The 15,093-nt window shown below is 40.6% G+C and overlaps 1 protein-coding gene across 2 annotated transcripts; it reads right to left on the reverse strand.

Moving 5' to 3' along the window:
• Positions 1–5,328: 5,328 nt before the first annotated feature.
• Positions 5,329–14,241, reverse strand: RGS4 (regulator of G protein signaling 4). Of its 2 annotated transcripts, XM_072648770.1 has the most exons (5): positions 14,075–14,241; positions 10,708–10,812; positions 9,814–9,875; positions 8,509–8,675; positions 5,329–8,119 (listed from the first exon to the last, which is right to left on the reverse strand). In XM_072648770.1, the coding sequence occupies exons 1-5, from the start codon at positions 14,116–14,118 to the stop codon at positions 7,871–7,873; spliced, it is 627 nt and encodes a 208-aa protein (XP_072504871.1). In that variant the 5' UTR covers positions 14,119–14,241; the 3' UTR covers positions 5,329–7,870. The 2 variants fall into 2 exon arrangements, with proteins under 2 accessions (XP_072504871.1, XP_072504872.1); XM_072648771.1 differs by lacking the exon at positions 8,509–8,675 and having other exon boundaries at positions 14,075–14,219.
• Positions 14,242–15,093: the final 852 nt, after the last annotated feature.

The following is a 15,093-nucleotide window of genomic DNA, read 5'->3' on the forward strand; positions in this document are numbered from 1 at the left end:
AGGACCCCATTATCTCCTAAGGAAGGCAGTTCCCCTCTAATTGTCAAAAAGGTTTTCCTGATCTCAAGCCTATACTTACCCCTTTGCTACTTCACCCACTGCTATGGAATCTGCCCTCTGGGACCTAGTAGAAGAAGCCCAATCCCTGACATTCAAATTCTTAAAGACCTCTTCAAGTTGAACACTTCAGGTTCCTTCAGCTGATGCTCATGTTGCATGAACCAGAGCCCCTTCACCATACTATTTGCCTCCTCTCTTGGATGCATTCCAGCTTACCAATGTATTTTCTAAAATGTGATATAGAGAATTGTACATGGTGCTCTAGATAGGGTCTGACTGAAACAGAGTACAGTTGGCCAATTACCTCCTTGTTTCTAGAAGCTATACCTTTCTTAATGTAGCATGAGATTGCATTGGACTTTTTCTGGTATCCAAATGACACCATTGGCCCACTTTGAGCCAAATCTTTCTTTTTCATCTTCCTTGTAATAAGCCTGTGAATTTTATTCTTTTGAGCCCAAGTAAAATTCTTTACACTTACCCCCATTACACTTTCTCTTCTTAGATTGGACTCAAAATTCTAGCCCTCCAAAATCTTTTGGATGCTGATTCTGTTAGCACATCATCCACGTGGTCAGGTGCCAGCAAGATCAGTCAATTGGCATCATGGGTACCACAGAATGGTGCACAAACATAAGCCAGAGCCTGCTATTTTCCTCCAGTACTTATGCTTTATCCCATTTCTTTTCTTAATTTAAAAATGTCTCTCCTTCAATTGCCTTTATTTGTTTTGCTCAGTTCAGTTCATTAAACTGTACAGTCCCCCAGTTGCATGGATTCAGCTAAATTTGCATGTTTTTGGCCTGAAAGAGTGCTGCTGTCTCAGGCTGATTCCTCAAGCGAGACAATTGGACCCCAATGCTTCATGTTCCCTCCTGTCTCATATTTTCCTAATCTTGTCCCATTTTGCACTTCACCTCCACCTCCAGGATTTTGTTCTCAGAATCAGTTCACAACTTTCCTTACCTGTCTGGGTCTGGTACATATGTGAGCTCTTGGGCATAATGGGAAGGACATTGGATTTGAGTCAGAAGAGCTGGATTTGAATTCTGACTCTGCTATTTCCTATATCATGGAAGTTGTATAATGTCTCTGGTCCTGTTTTTTCAACTGTAAATGGAAGAGAATGGACTAGATGACCTCTAAGGGCCTTCTAACTATATATCCTGTGTATCTGAGATTTCTACTTGCTCTGGCATTCTGCTTTTGTGCTATGAGTTTCTTTTGGTCCATTCCCTCCCACATCTTCCAATATTGTGGGTTAGCTCTTGCTGGACTTGTTAAGTACCAACAATTACTGGGAAGGGTAAACTGGGAGTGGAGAGAACAAGCGATACAGGCCCTCACAGGGCAGGCAGGGAGAGTCCATGCATAAGTTTATTTGGTCAGAAAGCTTAGGTTCTTTTTACAATTCAATTCATTAAGCACTTATTATGTACCAGATAATTGTGTGAGGTAGATAATAGAAATACAAAAATGAAAATGAAAAATATAAAAAAAAACAAAAATTAACATAAAAAACGAAAAATTTGCTGCCCTCAATCAACTTATAGTCTATAAGGAAAAACCAAAACTATGTGGGAAATTAAATACAAAGTATATTTTGCCATGTAGATATAGATATATTGATTATCAAGTGGCACATATACATATAAATTCCCTGCATATATATATACACAAATATGTATATAGATACATATGTACATACTGACTATAAAATAGCACAGTAAATGGAGCATCTGACCTGAAGTCGGGGAGATTCATCTTCCTGACTTCAAATCCAGTCTCAGATACTAGCTGTATGACCTTGGGCAAATCATTTAACTCAGACCTGTCTGAGGTTTCCTTATATGTAATCTGAGGATAGTATAGATGATATATGATATATGGTGAATGATGATAAATGATATATGGTCTGATCATCTCTCTCTTTCTCTCTCCCCCCCCCACACGCACACGCACACACACGCACATGCACACACACGCACACGCACACACACGCACACACGCACACACACACGCACACACTCCACTCCACGGTTATTATGAGCATGGAGGGAGGTAATATTTGTAAAGCACTTTGCAAATTTTAAAGCAATGTGTAAATTCTAGCTATTAGTTAAAATAGATATTTTACTGTGGTTCTGGCTAGCCAGACCTATTCATTGACTAGGTTTTGAGACTAGCTCTGCAGGGCTTTCTGAAAAGAAATAAATAGGAGTTCCTCTGGCCCTCCACCTCTTCCACAAGTATTCTAGCAAAAAAAAAAAGGAGGTGGGGGGAGACATAGCCATTCCATGACTTTTTGTTGGTGAGGTGTTTCAGTCATGTCCCATTCTTCATGATCCTATTTGGGGTTTTCTTGGCAAAGATATGGAAGTGGTTTGCCAATTCCTTCTCCAACTCATTTTCCAGATGAGGAAACTGAGGCAAACAGAGTTACATTGCTTGCTTGAAGTGATAGGACTAGTAAGTATCTGAGGCTGAATTGGAGCTCAGGGTTTCCTGACTCTAAGACCAGCTCTCTAACCACTGCACCACCTAACTGCCTTCTTATATGTTTACTGGACCTTGAATGTCTGTTATTCATATCCAAGACCAGTAGCCTTGATCATCAGTTTCTGCTATACTGGGCCAACTGGCTAAATACACACACACACACACACACACACACACACACACACACACACACACACACACACACACACACACACACACTCCACTCAATGAATTCCAGTAGTTCCCTATTGCCTCCAGGATCAAAGCTATCAGATCCCCTTGAGGGCAGGGACTATTTTTTTTGTCTCAACACTTAGCATAGTTCCCTTGAGGTTGCTGGCCTCTCCTTTAAGCTCCTTTCCCTTCTTTACCTTTCCTTTTCCCCCTTTCTTCTCTTTCCTTGATACTTGAGCTAAATCTTGAAAGGAACTAAATGTTCCTAGAGGCAGAGGTGAAGCATAAGAAGATAAATCCATCAATAAACATTTATTAAGCACCTAATATTGCCAGGCACTGTACTCAGCATTATAGGCATGGGGGACAGCCTGTACAAAGTCACAGATACCGGGAATTAGATGTTGTGCATGAGCAATATCAAGGAGGCCAGTTTGCCTAGGACATGGAATGCATATGTAATCAGTCTGGAGAGATATTCTGGAGTCAGATTTTAATGGCTTTCAAATGCCAAAGCTGTTCTGATTTTTTTTTTTTAATTCTACAGGCAATAGAAAGCCACAGAAATGCCTTGTCATGAGGGTGACATGGTCAGAACTGTGCTTCAGGAATACTAATTTGGCAGCTGTGTAAAACATGGATTGGAGAGAGGAAAGACTGGGTGCTGGACACTAACTAGGAGGCTGTTGCCTTACTCTAGGCAAGAGCATGTGGACCTGAATGAGGGAGATTGTGTTATGAATGCAGAGAGGGAGGATGAATGCAAGAGATGTTAAGGAGGTGAAAATGGCAAGACTTGGAAAGTGATAGAAATTTTTTTAAAAAGCTGAAACTGATGCTCGGTTGTAAAACTACATAACTGGAAAGATGATAGGAAAGTTAGGAGGAGGACTAGGTTTGATAGAAAGATAATGAGTTTGGTCTTCAATACACTGAGATTGATGTATGTACCTCACATCTAGATTGAGATGTCCTATAAGCACTTGGAAATGTAGGGCCTAGAGTGCAAGAGAGAGATAAAAGTTGGATTTGTAAATTTGTGAGTCATTTACATAGAAATTATGGTCAAACTCATGGAAGTTATCATATAATAGTAATAGCTACCCTGTACATATAGCACTTTAAAGTTTGCAAAGTGTTCACAGCAACCCCAGGAGGTAGGATTACAGAAGACATTAGGTAGGAAGCAGTGCTTGGCATCACGGAAAGAACTCTGGATTTGGAGTGAAAAGATCTGAGTTCAAGTCATAGCTCTGCTACTTATAACCCGTGTGACTTTGGAGAAGTCATGTAGTAACTCTGAGCCTCTGGTTCCTCATATGTAAAATGAGAAATTTGCATTGAATGATCTCTAAGCCTTCTTACAGTGATAATCCTCCACTCTTGTGGCATATCCTATTCCAATTTGTAAGTTTCTCTTCTGGAACCTTCATTTGAGAACCTCCATGCCTGCCATGATCATTTTTAATCTGACTTTGCCTCAGTCTCTCTGGACTACTTTTCCACCTTGCTCCCAAGCTAGAACCAACCAGTACCAGCTTTTTTGCTCCCTTTTATGTCTTACCTTTTTTTAATTAGAATATAAGCTTCTTGAAAGTAGGAACTGCTTTCTTTTTTTTTTTTTTTATATTTGTATTCTCAATACTCATGACAGTGCCTGGTACATTGTGGTTACTGTTCATCCTTCATTTTCAGAGGACCTGTGACATCACAGGTGAATTAGATTTAAGTGAGGCAGAGTTTCACAAAGTCTGCCTCATTCTCTCTCTTCCAGGAGCAGGACAAAAGTCAGGATGACTGGCAATGACCTAGGACACAGTGGATGACCTTGGCATCTGTGATGCCTGATGAAGCTCTCAGCACGCCACAGTACCTGCTTGAGCTGCCTTCATGGCCATTGGAACAAATTGTTCTCATCTGTCCATTGTAAATCTTTAATCAATTGATTCTCTCTGTGTGTCACTATCTCTCTTTGTCTCTCTCTGTCTTTTTCTCTGTTTCCACATCCTCCTTCCTTTCTCATATTTTCCAACACTAAATGTATCAGTCATCATTTGGTTGGCCTATGATGTGCCTACCAATACCAATAAAAGGCATAGTAGGAGGAAGAAGGAATTGACTATGGTAATGGTGCTTGACTTAGGAGAAGGGTACCCAAAATATCAAACCAGAAAATTGCACATCTGTTGAGAGAAGATCAACAAGGAGAAAGGAACAATCTCAGGCAATTTTGTGGGGATTTCTAAACACTGTATTTCTAGTATTTCCACATGTCATTGCCTCCATCCCCTATTGATCTTAGAGTGGGGAGGAGGTTCAGGTATGAAATTTGAATGCGTGTTCTGGGAAATTAAGAGAAGCTAATAAAAACCTCTAGATGAACTGTTTGATAGAGCATTTAGTCATAATTCGCCTGGTCTTCAGTGGCTGCTGAAGGTGGGAGAGATTCAGTTTCTGCTCTCTTTTGACAATATTGGCATGGAATGCGATGTAAAGGTGAAAAGGGTAGGTGGCTGAATGCTTTCATCCCTCTGGGTTTTCCACTCTATGACACCATCCCCAATCATAGCTCATTAATATGTTAATAAGCAGTCATTTTGTATGAAGCATTTATTCATCCTTAATAAAATATCAGGCTTTTTTTTTTTTCCCACTGGAAGCATCGGCATTGAATTGTATGGTATTTGCCACACAGCACAGAAAGGGTATCAAGGGGAATCATGCACAGTTTGGACAGAATGGTCTCTGCATGGATCACTGGCAGTCAAGCTCATTATGCCAGATGGAGTCTGGAGTTGAGGGGGAAATACAAAGGAAAGCCACACTTCCAAAACTCTTATATAAAATAATTTACTTCTCATTCTGAATGATCTCCTGGGTACCCCTCAGTCTCTATCCCCACAATGTACCAGCTCAAGAATACACATCAAGACAACTATAATAAACCAGAGTAGTTGTAGGTTGGGGATTCAAGTCCTGGAGTCCAATGTGGAGTAGGGATGGGGTAAGGAGCAGAGCAGGGAGTATGTGAGGGGCAGAGGGAAGTCCAAAAGACATCCTTCAGGAATGGGAGATCAGGAAAGAAGTGTGAATGTGACTGCCAGAGAGAGTAAGAGGATGCAATGGAATGAACCTGTCTCTCTAATACAAAATAGTATTAGATGGATACACACACAGGCACATTACAAACTTCTTCTCTTGCTTTCATCTTGCAGCCTGAGGGAGTGACTCAGAAGCCAAAAGTGTGCTTGTACATATGAGAATTTGGAAAGGAATTATTTAAAAAATATATATGTATGTATATACATATATCTGTAAATCTGGTTACACTTTTAAAATGGCAACTCCAGAAGAATGAGAAGAAAATTAGTCCCCCAACCATTCAAAGGTAATTGACAAAACATCTTGCACTTAGAAAACTTAACAACATAGAAAACATAAAACACAGCATTATATAAAACTAAGTCATAAATAACAAAAATGAGAAGTCTTCAAGTATTCAGCCTGCCCACAGATTCCTAAAAGTAGTTGCCAACTGCAGGGATTTTCTTCTTGCCTCATGATCCAAGATCCTGTCATGTTCCCAGCAGGGCAGGACCAGAACTTGTGTGCAGGCTATGCATGGGAATGGAATTGGGGGGAATCGAAGGGTCCAAATTCCCAAAGAGAATTCACTCAGGGGATTTGGGGATGCCCCAAACCTCTTTCCCCTTCCTTTATAAAACTGAAACTTTTCCATTCTTAAGAGGGACCATGGAACCTACAGTAATTGTATGCAAGAACTAGCTGAGAGACCTTGGGGGATGAGACTAATAATTCTTAATAATAATAATAAATAAAATGATATTCACAAAGCACTTTCACATATATTATCTTATTTGATTGGGTAAGTCACTCCATCCTTCCAAGCTTCACTTTCCTCATCTATAAACTGAAGGGTCTGGGTTAAATGGGAGGGCACAAATCCCTCCCAACTCCAAGATTCCTTTTCATTGAGTATGCATTGTCACCAGAAAGAAAAAAACGTTGAGAGTACCTTGGACAGAGGTGGGGAAGAGCATTTTGAATTCTGCAACATCATCTGAACCTTACAGGTTGATCACTGACCAGAATTTGGATTGGGCAGAATACTGTTTATGGTAAGTAGGTCTGCAAGGACCTGAGCTCCCTTTCTTCTCTTAGTACAAATAGTCCTCCATCTCTATCTCCAACGCCATCATTTAAGAAGCACACACAAAATACCTGTGTGTTTAATAAAACCTTGTGCAAAGAGAATGATGGACAAGTCCCTTATAGTCTGGTGACCACATGAGGCTTTGCAGGATGAGCAGAGGAAGAGTGAAGCATATCAAGGGTTCATTAAATCCGGCCCCAACAGCCACTCATGCTTTTCTTTTGCTCTGTCCGATAAGGTAAGTTAGAGATCACTTCATTCTCTAGCTTCATGGAGTTCGTTACAAATCCAGCATGCAGTTTCTTAAAGGTTTCTTTCTAAGCTTGCCTAGCAAAGGGGAAAGGGTGGTTGTAGTTTTCTCCATTCAAATTCAAGATAAAAGCACAATGATCACCTGTGACACACACACACACACACATACACACACACACACACACACACACACACACACACTGTAGTTCTGAGCACCTAGGGTCCTTTTTTTCTCCTCTTAGAGCTGTGTCTGCATATATGATATAGGTCACCCTCATACAAAATCTACAGCAAAAAGCATTGACTAACAGCATACATATGCACATATGGATACCACATGGTGTAGGGCAGTCAGCCCTGGATCAAAGAGCTGCAAGGAAAGCTCTTAAGGCCTTGACAATGAATTTTAGAGAATCAGATGGCAACCTTAAAAGGAATATGAGGAAAGGGAACCTGGATGAAGTTCCTGCCCTGATGAATGCCAGGACAAACAGACATTTAAACACTGAAATCAAACATCTACAGGTAAGTGAACTATTGCACATGCCTGCAGTGGCTGGGATGGCAAGTGCTATCATGGGGACATGATGTAGATGCTAGGCTACTATTTGTTTACAGCACTGGTGCTTAATAATACAGATCAGTAATTTGCCTTAGTGGGGTCCAGATGAGAGAGTCTTGAAAGTGCCCCCCTTCTCCTCCCCTTGGGGCTTAGGCACACTGAGAGACCAAAGGACAGTCTAAAGTGGGGGACTTGGCTCCTTTCTGGTTGTCTGATCCACAGCCACTGCTGCTGGCTTGGTTGACCAAATCGAGATAGAATCGGGACTTGAGGAAACGGCGGTAGGAATCCTTCTCCATGAGGTTGAAGATTTTTTTCTGTGCTTCGTCAAAGCAGGTTATTGTAGGTTCCAGCATGTTCCGGCTGGTCTCCTCTCGCGTACAGGAATCTAGATTCACCTTAGGGAGAAGAGTCAAGAATTCTTTTAGGACATATGACCCTGTAGGGTGCATAAGGAGGAATAATCCCAGATGGCTAGTTGAGATAGACACACACACACACACACACACACACACACACACACACCATTACAACCACACCACCACTAACAAATAGAAAAATAAAGTCTTAAGCCCTCAGATAATTTGGGCAAAAGATAAGTGCAATTCAAGAAAATGTAGGATTTGGATCAGGGAAATGACTTGGATATTCTGTATAGTTTTGCTACATGTATTCCATAACTAAAAGCACAGACCAGGCACTATAGCTCTAAGAAACTACACTCTTCTCTCCTCTAGCTCCTTTCCCCATCTCCTCTCCAAGACAACACTGTGCCATGGATACTTACCTCTTTAGTTGCCTGGACAGAGATGAATTCATTGTAGATCTTCTTGGCCTTGGGGCTGAGTTTGCTGGGTGATTTGATCTTCTTATACTCCTCACAGCTGACCCAGAAATCAATATTTTCCTCACTATATTCAGACTTCAGAAAAGCTTTGAAAGCAGCCAAGCCACCTGTAACAAAACAGGGGATATACCTCTGTTTGTCATGTTGGACTCTTCTCATGAGGACAAGACAAAGTGTTTAAGACATGTTTAAGACAAAACTGAAGGACTAGGCTGGTGAAGGAAGTATTCCTCCAAGATTTCTATTAGCTGGCAGAATTTAGGGTTAGGCACCTTGACTGCTGGGGCTGATACATCTGATGCTCTTTCTTTTGTGAGTAGAGGAAAAAAAGGTCAAATACTCCTGGACTAGTTGTTGTGGAGTCTTTGCCTAGTCCCTTACTAGGTCTGTCTTCAAGAGCTTTTTTTTTAAAGAAAAAAATCTTTGAAACTATATCCAAAAAAGTCACAAAATAGGAAAGCATTCCTGATTCACCAAACATTGTGTGACAATGTAGCTAAAGGAGCAAGATCTAGCCCTTAGAAGATTGAAAAGTCCTATTTGTGGGAGGGGAAAAAAAGAGACTTCTAAAGAATCCTCCAATCACATGACTCCATCTGCAAGGAAATAAGGAAGTTTCATGTGTATTTCACCTTTCTTCTCAAATTTGCTAAGTATGTACTACCATCTAGATATGAGTACTTTCACAAGGTGCTTGCTCAGAACCATCTGATCTTGGGTAAAGGAACCTGTACACTTCCTTCTCATGACTTATTAAGTTGTAGAGAGTCTGAATTTCCATTCACTAACACACCTTTGGCTCTGGTGAGTTCTAGTTCCTTAACAAAAGTGGTGAATGTTTTTGGGCTGAGAAGACACCTATTTTCCCCATGAGTCCAACTCAGAATCAGAATTGGAAGGGACTTGAGAAGTCATTCAGTTTGACCTTTTGGAACTGATGTATATAAGTCCTCTCTGTGATAGACCTACAATGTAACTCAATCTTTGTTTGAACACCTCCAATGAAGAGGAACCCACTGTCTCAAAAGGCAGACCATCCCTCTTCTGACAACTCATTCTTGCTTTGATCAAGCTGAAAGGCCATTAGTGCCATCTCCATGTACAAAGGATGGCCTTTTATTGGGGACGATCCATATGTTACACAAAAGTACTCTCATTGTGAAAAGGGTAATTGTGAATTATCTAAATGCTAAAAGAGAATTATACTTGATCCCTCATTATAGAATGGAGAGCAAGCCTACTTACAGTCATGACTAATCAGGTTTTCCAAGGATTCAGCCCATTTCTTGACTTCCTCATGGCTCACCCTAGAGGCAAGAGAGATGGATTGAAAGAGAGAACAATTGAACGTGAAGACTTGACATAATCAGTAAGACCTAAACCCTATCTTTATCCTAGTTAAAAGTAGAGTAGGGACATGTTTCCTTCCATTCCTCCCCATTTCTACCCCACCCCCACCAACAAATTGACTGTATACCCATAGGCCAATAATATCAGCATCCAGGTTTCCTCTTTAGACAATACTGATAAAACCTATATTTGCTGAATCTTGAAATATTTTTTATAAAAAGCTAGATTACTGGCATGCTGATACAAAGCTTGGGGCCAGGTGTACTAGCTTCTCAACCACAGAGAAATTTGCTAACATAGATAGAAGAACTGAAGATCCTGGGGTGGGCTGGATCATTTGCTTTTTTTACAAGGAATTATTGCTTACATTAGTAAATACAAGACCCCTTCATTTATACTAGCTCATATGATCCTAGAATTCCCACTGTAAGGTAGATCTTGGAAGGATTAATCCTTATTTTGCTGAAGAGGAAACTGAGGGCCAGAAAAGATTAGTACCATTCAAAATCATTTGACTAGTACACAGCAGAGCAAAGAGGCTCAAACCCAGCTTTTCTGACTCTTAGGTCCAGTATGGCATAGTAGAAAAGAGGGCTCATATTATTTTCAGACTTCTAATTGAATTTCTAGCCCTGCCACTCACTCCTTATGTGAGCTTAAGCAAGTCATTACCTTTCTAGCCTAGGTTTCCCCATGTAAAGTGAGAAGGTTAGTCCCTTCTATATCTCTGAAATGAAATTCCCATTATAGGATCCACACATGGTAGCATTATTTGGGACTAATCTTTACCTCTGGGAAGTAGAAGCTTTGTCCTTCTTGCTATGAGAAGAATTTTGATCACAGGAATCTGTCTTCTGCAGCAAGAATCCTAAGCGATGCTTCATATCCTTTGCACTATGAAAGGGAAAATTAAGGGGGAAAAAGATAAATTGATAATCATGTCTGTGGTTTCCCCAAAGAAGCCTTGATAAAGATGAAAGAATTGAGAGGCGTAAGCTTAGTATCGACATTACACTCAGTGATGAAGGTAGGAAAGGCAGGTTAGTCTATAAATGGAACATAGAGGAAACAATCCAAATGTCTGGATTTGATTTCTGTTTTTGCCTTTCATTTTCGTGACCAGGGAAGGCCAGAGTTACTTTTCCTGGGGACTTTCATATGGAAATCAAGCATCAGTGCCTGAGGATCACATGGGTTTAAACTGCAAAGTTTATTTTCATTCCCTGGAAGAATAAACCTACCACCTCCAAATACAGGGATATGATCTGGATAATTATTACATATATTAATTTTTAATAGGAAAGCAAGCAGTCACTACAATTATGACAAAGTAACTGTGCAGAATTGGCTTCTTCATAGTGCCACCACCTACTGGAAGCCTTGAAATCACAGCCTACCTCCTGGCTGCCTGCAAACTCAGACACCACACTGCAGTGCTGACGAGTACAAAAAGGCAATGCAGCTATCAGGGAGGGAGGAAGGGAGGGGAGTCACTGGATGCTTCCTGCATCCTCAACAAGGCATTCATAGCTCAGTCTTTACTATGGGTTTCTGATACCAGGTGTGGAGGGAATTGTTGGACTCTAAGGGAGGGTGTTTGGTGCCAGTACAAGCAAGAGGGAGGGATGGAGAAGAAGAGAGATAAGGGATCGTTAAACTTCAAACAATAAAAATTTAAAAAGACTAGTTTTCTGGTCATATATGCCTGCTAGTGCTAAAGCTAGGATCCCCTTCTCTGCCCCTCCCACCACCATTTTATTGTTACTGAATATCTCATAAAGGAGATTAAAAACACATGCAAGATTGGGAAAAGGGGGGGAAGGACCGGGCTCAGGACTTAGGAAAAAGCAGCTGGTATAGTCATTAACACCAACAACCTGCTTTAATTAAAGCACGTTATCTATGACTGATGTGTAGCTAGGCTACACTTAAGTCCACAAGGAGGATTTTTTTAATCAACTTTCAGTTAAGTTCCCTAGCTAGCTTCCAGTTGATTGCTCTGGGTTAACAGTCCATTTATATGCAGGATCATTCTCCTAGACAGTAATTCAGCAATTCTCAAATCAAGAGAAGCATGACATTTTAGAGGTAGATGGGACAGAACAAATCTATGGCTTAGTAGAAAGTGTTCTGGGCAGGAAGGCAGATGTCTACAGGTACCAGCCCTCACTGTGTTACTCAAAAGCTGTGTGACCTTAGCCAAATGTCTTCATTTCTCTGAACCTCATATTTCTTCTGCTGTAAACTGAGAGGGTTGATGCTCTCCTAGTCAAACAAAGACTCTTATCTCACCTAGGAGGCAGAGTTCAGGTCCAATTTTTAATGGGAAGTCCAAAGCTGTTAGGAAAGTATACCTCCCTCCCCACACTGATGTATTTGATAGCTTTGTGGAGACTCAGCTTAGGCCCAGAAATGCTTGAGTGACTTGCTCTAGACCAGGGGAAGAAAGAATCACTAATCTATTCAAGGTTCAAAATAGAATCCAGACATGACTGCCCCCTTTCTAAGATCAGTTGTATCTTTCTGACTGTCCTTGGAAAGACAAGGGGAGGAGGCTGTCCTGGAATTGATGGCAAATTCTTTAGTAAGAACCAGAGGGATCTGGTAAAGTGGAATCCGTTATCAGTAAGAAATTAAAGTTTTTCTCTGATGCATGACCTTGCTCTGAATTTGCTTTAAAAACAACAACAACTGAAATTTATTCCACTTCAAGACAAGCATGGAAGGAAACATATTGTAACAGCAGCATTCATTTATTTATTCAAATGCTTTATGTGCTAGGGTGCCCTGGAGGCATTTCTCTGGTCCATTTTCTTAAGAGCTATATACATGTCAGCAGCTGAAATTGCCTTTAAGGTTAAATAACATGGAAGCATCTTTAAGATCTAATCCTCTGTGGATTCCTTTACAGAATGTCTACAGTGCAAACCTCCTCTCAATCACAGTGCACTCATATGGAGCCTTTCAAAATCTGGGAAGGAGGGAGGGAGGTTAGATTTGAAAACATGTTCTGTTTATATGAAAATGTAGCTTTATGTCTTAGCATACACCAACTTTGTGCACAACATCCCATCAGTTACTAAGGGTTGGGGGGGAGTGTGACAGGTTAATAAAAGTTAACCATGAGTTTCTAACAGACATCTTCAAAATAAGCAAAATGTCTTAAAGTGAGTTTTCTTTGACAAATGAACAGTAGCAAAGCATTTAAAAACTTTTAAGAGTACAGTTCAACACACTGTGGTTACTGACTGTTATGGCTAGACTGAGACCTGTGTGCTAATGTAGAAGAGCTGGGATGAGCTCCCTGCATTGGCTAGATTATCAGTTGTTAATTAAATCATAAGTTCTGGTAGTAAAACCAAGTGATTTCCAAAGGCACAGATGTGTCCCTATGCTATTTACTCCAAATATATGTTATAGAAAACATAAGACACCAAGTCACCAGGCTTTTGATGAATATCGGTTTTTAACACCCCTTTTGGTAAAGTATTTCCCTGATACTAGGAGTTCTTACAGCATAATATAGATCACAGAATGATAAAATTCATGAATGGGAATGGTAGAACTCAAAGAAATCCCAGAGATTATCCCACTCTAATTCTCCATTTTTTTTTTTTTTACAGAAGAATAAACTGAAACCCAGAGAAAAGGGGCTAATTTGTTCAAGGTCAAACAGCCAGGTAGAGCACTCTTTTCACTACACCATAGTATACTTTTTATAGCAACAATGTGATATGTCATTGGAGGAAAACTGTCTAGTCGATACTCATTGCCAGCATAAAAATGGATGCATTAAGAAAATTCACATACCAGGAATACTAACTAAACATCAGTCAAAGACAATGATACAGATTTCTATGCATTCAAGACAAAAATTTCACACTTCTGTCCTAGACTTCTAACGGAGAACCAGTTATAGAGCATATAGGTATTAGAAGTGAAGGAGAAAAAAAATTCTTTAAGTCACTATTCATATCTAGTCTTTGAGAAAATTCTAGGAACTTGGTGTTGCACTGACTGAATGCAAACACAGGATATCCTCAAAGTCTGCAGGGTTGAGCACCAAGCTGCACCAAGACTTTTGGGACACCTTGCACAAGTGGTGTCAGATTAATAGAGCACATCTGTCATAATCAGTGCATGAAAACAACCTTACCTCCTCAAGCAAGTGGCTGGCAGGGCAGCAAGTCCTTTGCACATCTTGGTTTCTTGCTTGTCTTCAAAGTGCAGATGAGAAACACGGCAGGAGCAGCTGTCGCCTCTGTTTGAGTCTTTTTTGTCTCAGACAGGATGCTGTCAGATTCCTCTGAGAGTCTTCCTTCTGAACCTGCCCGAGTTTCTTTTATAGTCCAGTCCAGCCCAGCCAGCCAATCAGATGGCAGCACTGTGGCACTGGTTCTCCTCCCCTCTGCCTCCTCCAACCCTTGGAAGAGAAATGAGGAAAAGACAGGCTGACGCATGAACAATGCCAAATGAATAAATGGGGGATAAAGAAAAGAGAAGAGAAAGAAAGAAAGCACACACAAGAGAAAAACTTTACCCCAATACCCAACCAGATATCTATTTCAAGATGTGTGGGCTTCCAGAAAAGAAATAAAACAAAGCTTTATGATTTTTTCAAAAGATGGGACTTTAGGAATTAAGAGTTCTGAAATGGGAATTAATTCTAGACTTGACTCTATCACTAGCTTTTGACACCTGAGAAGTCATTATCCCTTTCACAGCCTGGAGTCAATGAATAATCACCTGCAGTTCTCATCTGTAAAAGGATGAATCTGCACTAGATGATCTCTGAGCTCTGACATTCATTCTCTGTGTTTGCCTCTGGTTTGCAGAATGAAAGAAAGCTACCTCAAGGAACCTAAGGTGTTAGCAGGAATATGTGGGCTTATTTTGTGGATAATTCCTATCGCCTGTTCTCAGCAACCCTTCTAGGTAATACAGAAACCAATCATCACCCATTTCCAAATGAAAATCATCAGGATGCTCTAATTTCTCAGCAGAGATTTGCAAAAGTTGAACCAACACCTGGCATGTTGCAAAGGAGTGCACAGGGAAAAGGAACCTGGTAAGATGGTGATTAGCCTGACAGAATAGAGAACACATCTAGAAAATATGGATCAGCTACACCTATAATCAGCCTGCCAGCAAAATGTGTCCTTAGAAACCTTATAG

The sequence above is a fragment of the Notamacropus eugenii genome, chromosome 2 (genome assembly GCF_028372415.1).
Source record: "Notamacropus eugenii isolate mMacEug1 chromosome 2, mMacEug1.pri_v2, whole genome shotgun sequence".
Lineage (NCBI taxonomy): Eukaryota > Metazoa > Chordata > Mammalia > Diprotodontia > Macropodidae > Notamacropus > Notamacropus eugenii.

Bases quoted from the DNA above. Each gene is read 5' to 3' on its own strand.
- RGS4 (XM_072648770.1), bottom strand. From the start codon at position 14,118: ATGTGCAAAGGACTTGCTGCCCTGCCAGCCACTTGCTTGAGGAG. The intron at 8,676-9,813 runs GTAAGTAGGCTT...GTTTTGTTACAG, and splicing joins AAACCTGATTAGTCATGACT to GTGGCTTGGCTGCTTTCAAA. The intron at 8,120-8,508 runs GTAAGTATCCAT...CTTCTCCCTAAG, and splicing joins CTGTCCAGGCAACTAAAGAG to GTGAATCTAGATTCCTGTAC.